At 37.2% G+C, this 11,110-nt stretch overlaps 1 protein-coding gene across 3 annotated transcripts in view; it reads right to left on the reverse strand.

Moving 5' to 3' along the window:
- The window catches only part of CEP43 (centrosomal protein 43), a 58,546-nt gene extending 49,341 nt beyond the window's left edge, over nt 1–9,205 (reverse strand). For 2 of the 3 annotated variants that reach the window (XM_074309340.1, XM_074309339.1), the window contains exons 1-4: nt 8,831–9,044; nt 7,435–7,488; nt 5,372–5,426; nt 4,731–4,819 (exon numbers count right to left, since the gene is read on the reverse strand). In XM_074309340.1, the coding sequence (XP_074165441.1) occupies nt 4,731–4,819; nt 5,372–5,426; nt 7,435–7,488; nt 8,831–8,953 (321 nt within the window). In that variant the 5' untranslated portion in view covers nt 8,954–9,044. Of the gene's footprint in view, nt 1–4,730; nt 4,820–5,371; nt 5,427–7,434; nt 7,489–8,830 lie in introns of all 3 variants that reach the window. The other variant, XM_074309341.1, reaches the window with a different exon arrangement.
- Nucleotides 9,206–11,110: the final 1,905 nt, after the last annotated feature.

Below are 11,110 nucleotides of genomic sequence, written 5' to 3' on the forward strand. Positions count from 1 at the left end.
AAGGCAATGCCAACAGAACATGAGCTCTGATATATTTTAAAAAGTTGAAAAGATTTCAAATAAAGATCCAGAAACAGCCTGTATTAATAAGGAAAACTAAAGACTGCCAGATCCTAATTTTTTTTACCAGAATTGGAAAAAGAACTAAGTCCAATAAGGCATACAGAAGTTGCAATCTCCCTTCAGCAGGACAACTCACACCAATGAAATAAAAGATCTTTAAAGTTAAGAATACAAGGACCATGAGGAAAAAAAAAACTTAATCAAATGACAATTAGGAAAATAGTGAAACCTATTTTTTCCTCTTTATTATTCTCACTTAAAAAATATGTATCAAAAATCTCAATTGCTTCATTCTCCTCTAAAAATCAAATCCAACAAAGATTAAATTTCTTTCCTATAATACAATGTGATCAAAGCAGTATTTTACAGATTATATGCTGATATTGACAGCATTGACAATTTTATATATATGTAAAATTATATTAATTTCAGCAAGCTTTAATTGAAACATAACCAAATCTAATACTTAATATCCTGTGGTTGTGTAACTTAACATAAAAGTTTATGCTTCTTGAAATTAAGCTGAGGAATAAACTTGTAGATATCTATATCTGAGAACTCTAAACTCAGTGTGTTTATGGTCCCAATAAAAATAAAATCTAGAAAAAAACCCAAAAGCAATGCAAGAAAAATTCAATTTCCTTTTCTACTTTCAATTTTACTTTTCAATTTTCAGAAAAGCCAAGAGCTACAACTTTTCATGCATTTTTTAACTTGACATGCCTATAAACTTAGTTTTCTATTAATGATATTACAATAGGAGACAGCTAATAAAAAACAATTAACGGAAATTCATCTGTGACACACAAAATCAACAAACCCTGCTATCTCTAACCAAAAAAGCCAAATGTATACACAAACCAAAAACAACATCAAATTCAGCATCACTATATATGTTGAATCACTGAGTGAAACCCATATGATCCAAATACTCCTGGCTTTGAACTGGGATCTTCTACCAACTCTTCCTTTGATGCTTTACCCAAGGGTTTGCATCCTTTTCTTTGGAAGTCTCTTAGGGTTTCTCTTCCCTATCACAAGCTCCCCTGCTTCTGTTTGCCTGACCAGGAATGTCAATGTTCCTCAAATTATTTTTCCCCTCTCTTGAGCATTTCATCAGGGCTCTTCTTACAAGGCAAAGGATAGAACATTAGAGCGGAAGTCTGACAGACAGGAATTCAAATCCAGATGCAGATACTTAGTAAGCTGTGTCATCCTGGGCAAGTCACCTTGTCTACTTCAGTTTCTTCAACTGTAAAATGGGGATTGTAATAGTACCTACCTTACACAGTTGCCATGAAGATCAAATTAAACAATATCTAAGCATAGAACCTAAGGCATAGAAAGCACCTAATAAATGCATGTCCTTTTCACTTTTAATTTTATTCTATTTTTGCTTTTCTTAATTGTGAAAGCTTAAGCCATTTTTTAAAAATATTTTTTTCTGGAGTTTATTTCATCAATTGAAGGATACTCTAGAAAGCAGTAAGTTTATCTTGCATGAAAGTTAAGTCTATCTCGAGTGCCTCCATTTTGACCCCTATACAAGACTTCGCGGGGGCAGCTAGTTGGCGCAGTGGATAGAGCACCAGCCTTGAATTCAGGAGGACCTGCGTTCAAATCTGGTCTCAGACACTTAACACTTCCTAGCTGTGTGACCCTGGGCAAGTCACTTAACCCCAGCCTAAAAAAAAAAAAAGACTTCGCTGCTGTGAAACCTCCAGTTATTGCCTTCCATTCTTCTCAGTTAGGACTTCTTCCCAAAGCCTTCATCCTTGCCCCGGCTCTTACCATACTGCCATCCTTCCCACTCACTCTTCACCTTCCACACAGCTCACTTGTGTAGTTTCTAAAAAGATGTTTTCTCTTCAGTGCCTCCATTTTCTTTCAATTCATTTACTTCTCAATGTCTGTCCATACTGTCATAGAATTGCTGTGATTGCTCAAACTCACTTGTCCCACTTTATCCAGATGGCCCCAGCTGAGACAATGTTTCATACCATGACCATCTACCTTGATAGTTTGTCATTTGCTAGTATATAAGCCTTGGTGCTCCCTCAAGAGCTTCAGAAACCATCCTGGCATATGTGCCACTGCCACTACTTTCTACTTCTCGCTTTGGGCACAGTTATCAACTCAATACTACCACTACTTCTGGAAAGGATGTGAACTGTCTTGTGGATCCAACTTAATTAAGCCCTTAGATAAAATCTCTCCTCCTTGGCTATCGCTGCCTCATAAGAATTCTCTCTCCCTCTTAAAATGTTAAGAGTGGGGACTATCTCACTTTGCATAGTGCCAACACATAGTAAATGCATAATTAATACTTTTTAATTCACTCTATGCATACTATTCAACTAAAGTGTCTTTCATGAAAGACTTCATGACATCTGCAATCGAGCCCTGAGCTATCTTGCTTGCTTTATGTACAATTTATTACCTAACATGTGCAAAGTAACAAAGAAATGAATTGTGCTCTCAAGAAACTTATTCATGAGGGGCTAATAAGGCGCAGTGAAGAGTACAATATTATACATCTTCTTTTTAAGACTACAGTATGGGAATTAGCTTTAAGATTTATCATCACTTATATGAATATTACGGAATATTATTGTTCTGTAAGAAATGACCAGCAGGATGATTTCAGAAAGGCCTGGAGAGACTTACATGAATTGATGCTGAGTGAAATGAGCAGGACCAGGAGATCACTATATACTTCAACACAATACTATATAATGATCAGTTCTAATGGACATGGCTCTCTTCAACAATAAGATGAACCAAATCAGTTTCAACAGAGCAGTAATGAACTGAACCAGCTACACCCAGTGAAAGAACTCTGGGAGATGACTATAAACCACTACATAGAATTCCCAATACCTCTATTTTTGTCCACCTGCATTTTTGATTTCCCTCACAGGCTAATTGTACACTATTTCAAAATTCAATTCTTTTTGTACAGAAAAATAACTGTTTGGACATGTATACATATATTGTATTTAATTTATACTTTTAACATATTTAACAAGTATTGGTCAACCTGGGGGATGGGAAGGGGAAGGAGGGGAAAAATTGGAATAAAAGGTTTGGCAACTGTCAATGCTGTAAAATTACCCATGCATATATCTGGTAAATAATAACTATTAAAAAAAAAAAAAAAAGTTATCACCACTAACTGTGATGAGATCCAACCATTCTGGAGAGTAATTTGGAACTGTGTCAAAGGAGTTATCAAATCGTGCATACCTTTTGACCCAGCAGTGTTTCTACTGGGCTTATATCCCAAAGAGATCTTAAAGGAGAAAAAGAGACCCACATGTGCAAAAATGTTTGTGGCAGCCCTTTTTGTAGTGGCAAGGAACTGAAAACTAAATGGATGCCTATCAATTAGAGAATGGCCTGAATAAATTATGGTATATGGATGTTATAGAATATTATTGTTCTGTAAGAAACAGCCAACAGGATGATTTCAGATAGGCTTGGCAGAGATCTACATGAACTGATGGCTAAGTGAAATGAGCAGAACCAGGAAATCATTATATACATAGAAACAAGACTACAAATGATCAATTCTGATGGATGTGGCTCTCTTCAACAATAAGATGATTCAAGCCAATTCTAATTGTTCAGTGATGAAAAGAACTATCTACATCCAGAGAGAGGCCTGTGGGAACTGAGCGTGGACCACAACATAGCATTTTCATACTTTCTGTTGTGTTTGTTTGCATTTTGTTTTCCTTCTCAGGTTTTTTTCCTTCTAGATCCAATTTTTCTTGTGCAGCAAAGCAACTATATAAATATGTATACATATATTGGATTTAACATATACTTTAACATATTTAACATGTATTGGACTACCTGCCATCTGGGGGAGGGGGTCAGAGGAAGGTGGGAAAAATTCGGAACAGAAAACTTTGCAAGGGTCAATGTTGAAAAATTACCCAGGAATATCTTTTGTAAATAAAAAGCTTTAATTTAAAAAAAAAAATTATCAGCACTAATAAATTCACTGTACAAGGGAACTGCCCTAATTTCTAAGACAAGTTGAATTTTCTTGGCGCTAAAAGTACTCTTAATTATATTTTAATAATGGAGCACTCAATAAATACACAAAGCCAATATAAAGAAAGATAAGTTTGTGTCTATAATTTGGTGAAATTTAAATACAGCCCAAAATCAAACAGCAGATCTGAAACCCCCAAGTCTATAAATACGTACAAATACAGCATTCATCTATAGAAAAAGACCTTCATATAATGATTATAAAACAAAGTACATTTCTCCTCACAACTATAAAAAAAAAAAAAAAAAAACAAAAAAAAAAACCAACCACCAAAAAAACCACATTGGGAGCATCTGGTTCAGGACATCCGTTTACTTCTGGTAGCCACAATAAGAATAGGGCCATTTTTTTCTTGGCAGTCCACTTTCTTGCCTCCTAGATGATTTGATGCTACAGAAAAGTCTTTCTGGCCAATTGCTGACTACAGGACAGTAGGAACATAGCCATCTTGGAAACAGTTATTATTCAAATTCCCTCAAGTTGCATAAATAATTCAAAATGAGGATAAATACATATATAAGGGGAATTTAAAGATATGTAGTTAACTTCATAATCTAAAGTCACAAAAAGACACTAGATGAGATGGTCAAGTTCACATTCTTACTGTGCTAGTTTCAGGCTGAAAGACGGCCAAGGTGAAGTCGAGATTGAAAAACTGAAGGAATTCTGCAACAAGACTTGCCACTAAACGACCTACAAAAGTAAATGGAAAAAAACACATATTTGTTCATTCAAATATTTAGTATTTTGCAAAACTGTTTTCTTGTATTTTAGGAAATGGTACTATACCACAGGAGAATAAGGTTTTTAAAACAAAGCTTGCAAGAAAACTTCAGAAAAAAAATTATTTCTCTGTAATATTCTTAATACTAAAATATGAAAAGCAGAATATTTGCATTCCCTTCAAGAACAAGTCACTAAGAGGCTACAATTAACTCCAAATACATTACAATTACCCACATAGGATTTTACATCCTGACATTGGAGTACCTTATTTTTCTGGCAAATGGCCTTGTTCCAACAAGTACGGCTAGAGTCAATCTGGTTGAAACTGTCTATGATAGTTCACTATCTGACACAATTAATAGAGGTTTAATGTTATAATAAAGTTCTTACATTATCTTAAAAAGAAAAGGAAGAAAGAGAATTAAATTATTTTATAATATCAAATGGAATTCTCTCAAGTTTTGATCTGAAAATTTAATTTGAGTAAACAAAAACCAAAAGTAGATTAAAGGTACTTACCATCTTTAGTATTTAAAAACTTTTTCAGGCTTTCATTCACTAAAGGTGTTTTGTTCTATTAAAAAAGACAATTGTAAAAGTCTAAAATTAATTTATCAATCTTAAAAACTTTTCTATTTCTATGCTCTATGGTCACAAACTACTACACTGCCACATTATACTTTAAACTATCAAAAGAAGAATTCTATTCTATTCTATTTTTATATATAATGTATATATAATTTCTGTTATACAATTCTATTATAGAATATATTAAAAGAATTCTATTATTAATCTTCAAAAGTAAATACTGCATGTAAGAAGTTTTTTATACATCATTAATTTACAGATTTTCATAAAGCTACATTTTTTTTTTTTTTTTTTTGCTGAGGCTATTGGAGGTAAGTGACTTGCCCAGGGTCACACAGCCAGAAAGTGTTAAGTATCTGATGTCAGAGTTGAACTCAGGTCCTCCTGACTACAGGGCTGGTGCTCTTTATCCACTGGGCCACCTAGCTGCCCCATAAAGCTACATTTTTAAAGTAAAAATAAATTGTAAATTTATTTTTAAAGAGTAGGCGTTTCAAAGTATTTAAGGATTTTGAAATGTTTTATGATTATTTTATTTGAAACCAAATTAGCAAATTTGCTTTATTATAAACCTAGCTTTTGTACAGTCCTACTTTTCAAATTCTTTCTTGGAAACTGGAGATTCTGTGCTTCAAGTTATATAACCTTAAAGTTCACTATTCTGAAAGGACTTAACAGAAAATAAATTTGTTTTAGTTTTAAGAATTATATCATTTAAAGCAGGACAACTTAGGGTCTGTGAATATGGTATCTGTATCTCAACTGGTTTCCTTTATGATTCTATGTATTTTATTTTGTACATTATAAAATTATTCTAAGAAGGGATCCAAAGGGATTCACAGGCTTCAATAGACTATAGAAATGTTTCATAATAGGGGGCAAAAAAAGTTAAGAATCCATGATTTAAAGCAATATATTTTTTTAAATAGACACTGATCCTAAGCAAAACTTAATGATCACCATGAAGTTAGCAGAAGGGGGAAAAAAAACACACATTACCATGTATTCTCTAAAGAAATAGCTTCTGCTTTAGGAACAGCTTTAGAATCCATTAAAAAAAAAAAAAAAAAAAAAAAACGCTCACATTAGGCATTGCTTTCATTATATTTGGGGAAAAAAAAGTTTAAGAAACTTTGTGACCATGTGACTCTACGTATTACCAACAGGCCATTTATAAAATTCCCTATTGTGTCAAGACTGTTAATAAGAGGTAAGAAGTAAATACATTCCAGGAGACATAGCTTGTACAAAGGCATGGGGACATCAGAGTTCAGATATTATGCTTTTGTGTTAGGCTACTACTTTCAGACCCCCACATGGGATCATATAACTGCATGGGGGGAAAAGGTCACAAAATTATGATTGTCAGTAAATGTCTGACCTATACCATTTTATATACTATATTTCCAAGGTCATATAAAAATTTCTCAGTGGAAAGTTTAAGAAGCCCTGCTCTATTACCAAATCAAGATTAAATAAAAATCTTTACTTCATTTTTCCTGTTTACTATATGCTAAGACTGAAGTAAGTACTTACTGGGAGATAGGTGCTGTCATCCCCATCTTAGTCTCTTTGATCTGAGGAGTTTTTTTTTTTTGAGGCTGGGGTTAAGTGACTTGCCCAGGGTCACACAGCTAGGAAGTGTTAAGTGTCTGAGACCACATTTGAACTCAGGTCCTCCTGAATTCAGGGCTGGTGCTCTATCCACTGCACCACCTAGCTGCCCCCAGGAGTTGAATTCTTATTCTGATGCTAGGACCTTTATTATCCAACCTAAATGCTTCTTCTATCTTGTTGACTCCAAAGTACTGAAATATCCCTCAAAAGGAATGTTAATTTTTTCCCCTATAATATATATTTAATGATAAATTCTTCAAAAATTACCTAGGTTATAACATGATATGAATAAAAGAAAAAAAAATACAGGAGTTTTTCCTAAATAGTTTGAATTACAAATTAAAAAGGTACAATAAAGATTAATTTCATTTGCGTACCTCTATTTTTTCTTGTTCTTCAAGTGCTAAAAATACAGCTGCCCGTAGTTCAGCCTAGAAAATAAAAAAGGAAGGGGATATTTAAAAAAAAATTTCTGACAATTTCTGACAAGATGATGACATACCATTCAAACAGAATTAAGAAAAAAAAAAAAAATACCAGGTAGATGACTTGGTCTAACTACCTATTCTATAAGTACTACCTTACTAAGCACTGTCCTCCCAAAATAGGAAAGCATGAATATTCAAGGAGAAAATGCAAACAACACTATAGAAATTTGTCATCAAATCACCAGGGCAAAAATGAATACCACCGCCTATTTCTGGTCCCGTCTCTGCTACTACAGTAGCTGCAGAGGCTTGTTTAAAATCACACTGACCGTTTAGGAATGGGATTGGATGAAGAATGGCATCTCTTCAATAAGAAACTCTACGATGAAACCTTCACTCTAGAAAAGTCACGTAAAAACTATCTTCCTATTACCAGCAGGGCCAAACTCATCACACTTGTTTTTGACAACCGCAAGGGGAAACAAAAGCTAGCCGATGCTGGAGGACCACTGTTATCTTCTATACCACAGCCCTAGTACCGGGATTTAGGTACTAACTTTTGCTATTGCAAGTGATTCTCCTGTGGTATCTATGCTGACCTATGTGCCCATCCAACTGAAGAACAGCAGTTTCCATGACTCTCAGGTTCCTTGCAACTGTAACTCCTAGGATGCTATCTATTATCACCTGTGTTAGGCATTTCTCACTCTTGCAAACTCGGGATCAAAGTTCTCTCTTTTTTTGGAGGAGGTCAGCGTCCCATTCCACCACAACCTCCTCCATCTATTACAAGGGCTCATATTGATCAAGTTTAAAACTAGCAAAAAAAAAAAAAAAAAAAAAAAAAAAAGGGAAAAGACCTGGGCCCTTGAGAGCTTTTAAGATTCTCCCCTCCTCCCCCCGCCCCTGCACTACTCTCCCACTCCAAAGAGTGGAATCACCGCCGAACCCAAACCGCCCCAGCCTCTGCAGCCGCCCCCCGGGGAGAGGGGGGGGTTAAATTCGGCTTTCTAAGCTAGGGTGACTCCGGCCGCAGCTTCTCTCCAGAGCTAGGAAGGGGGCGGGGAGAGAGGAGGGTCCGGAGCAGCGGCGAGCGAGGACTAGAGACCAAAGGGGCAGGTGGAAGAGCCTCCATTATGAGCTCAGGCCCGGCACACACTCACCCTGCTCCGCTCCCCGCACATGGTTCCCTCCCTGACGGCGACGCCGGCCCGCGGTTCCCTGTTCCACTGGGCCTCAGTCCCCGAGGGTTCCCGAGGGGAGAACTCCGGCTCAAGGCCGTGTTAAGTCGGGTGTCGAGGCCCCGGCGGGGTCGCCTAGCCCAGCCTCGTCCCGCTCGCCTTACCTTAATCCTATTGAGGACTCCACTGTTCTCCAGCGTCTGCACCAGCAAGTCCCGCAGCTCCGTGTCTTCCTCCGCCGCCGCAGCCACCACCGCCGCCGCTGCGGCCGCCGTCGCCGCAGCCATTTTGCTTCTCCAAGACAACCGCCCAAACTGCGCTAACGGCCCAACGGCCGCCGCAGATTCGACAGAGGGCGGCGGGAGGGGGAGACGCTGGACGGACCTCGGCCCCGCCCCCGAGGTGCCGCGACGCGCCTCTTGCTGTCGCTCACGTCGCCCGGTGACCCGGGGTGGGGCGGGGCGGGGTCTCGTGTTTCCGGAGGCGGCGGGCCTCCGGGATAGGGCTCGGTGCGGAATGTGCGGACTGGAATTAGACCGACCCCGTCACCCCCCCACTCCTGTAAGTGGAGGCGGGAGGTTTGAAGAAGGGGGCGGGAGGGGCCGAGGGAGGCGGCGGAGCGGTCGCGGAGCATCGCGCAGGCGTAAGGCAGGAGGCACTGAATGGTCCCGGGACCCGCTGGCACGAGGGAACGAACACCTGCTGGGAGCCTCGAAGTCTCAGCCCTAGTCTCTGCCCGCGCTCCCACACTTCCCTTTATGCGCATGCGTTGTTTGGACTTGCAGGTGTCAGTTTCACGCTCTCTCTTCCTGTCTCCCCAAGAAAATTCCAAGTTCGCTTTCAAGTTTGAATTTTTTGCTTTAACTTAGTAATTAATTACAAGTTACCTTAAATTGCATAACCCATTATTTAAGTAATTTGATAAATGAAGTCTGAAAAGTTAGGGGAGCAAAATTTTATTTTCTCATTCATGTATATGTAACAGAATATGTGTTATTTCACCAGGTTTTATTTTTCTTTTAAAATGGTTTCTTAAAAGTTCATATTTTCATCTGAATTCTGAAAGGATAATATAGAATATAGTTTGCTCATCTCCTACAAAAATACATATTGCAGAGGTCCCTTGGCTGCTATTTAGCTGCCAAATAATAGACTTTAGAATTGTGGAATTAGAATTTTTATTTTTTTAAATTATTTATTTATTATTAAATTAGAACCCATTTACCAAGGGTAAAAATGTTAGTTAGCCATTTTAGGATTTACAAAGAATCTTAGATATAGTTTAAAACTTTTTGATCTCAGAATCTCTTTATAATATTAAAAACTTTTGAATTGTATTCAATATGATTATATAATTTAAGTACAATAAAGATATACATGATATATTTAATTATATTCACAAATTATATATCCTATAGATAACATACTATTACATGTGCTACATTATATATGATATATGCCATATTATATATAAATTACATAAAGATTTTATATAAAATAGGCATGATTTTATAGGTAACAAAATATGTAACAAAAGTATGTCTAAATTAGGAGATTTCTATGTAGTTGTGTATGTTTTAATATACAATAAAAAGTATTCATTGTGTATGTATAAAATTATGTTTATGTATATGTTTATATTGTATGAAGTATAGTAAGTATTATATTTTACATTTGTAGTAAAATTACACATGTAATTATATGCAATTGCATAAATTATAATTATTTAAATTATAAATAATTTTTGTTTATCTGAATTCATTCCTATTAGAAGGAGCAGCTAGGTGTGGCAAGGGAAAATACATCCCTTTTGTAAGTTCAAATCCCTTCTCAAACACAGACTAGCAGTGTGGCCCTGAGAGTTACTTAACCCAGTCAGCCTCAGTTTCCTCATCTGTAAATAGGAGCTGAAGTAGGAGATGGCAAGACACTTCATTATCTATCCCAAGAAAACCCCAAATGGGGTTCAGTTGAATTTTCACTACTAGCTCCCTGTCCTCTACCTGGCAGAGTCTGAGCAGTGTTTGGTGGGACCCGGTGGAACCAGACCACATCAGTCCAAGGTTCTGGGGTACACCATTTAGCTATGAACTTAGGAGGTCAGTAATCATCGCAGCTCCACCACTTAGGAGGTATGTGATAGGGAACAAATCACTCCACTTTTCTGATGCAAGACTAATGCTTGGTCATCATGGTCCTGAGAATATAAATGTGAATTCCCATTGGTATTAAGAATCAAGGGACAGGGTCAGCTAGATGGCACAGTGGATAGAGTACCAGCCCTTAAGTCAGGAGGACCTGAGTTCAAATCTGGTCTCAGACACTTAACACTTCCTAGCTGTGTGATCCTGGGCAAGTCACTTAACCCCATCTGCCTCAGAAAAAAAAAAAATCAAGTTACATCTAAGTATCACAGTGGATAAAACAGGTCCTGGAGTCAGGAG

Source organism: Sminthopsis crassicaudata, chromosome 4 (genome assembly GCF_048593235.1).
Source record: "Sminthopsis crassicaudata isolate SCR6 chromosome 4, ASM4859323v1, whole genome shotgun sequence".
Taxonomy (NCBI): domain Eukaryota; kingdom Metazoa; phylum Chordata; class Mammalia; order Dasyuromorphia; family Dasyuridae; genus Sminthopsis; species Sminthopsis crassicaudata.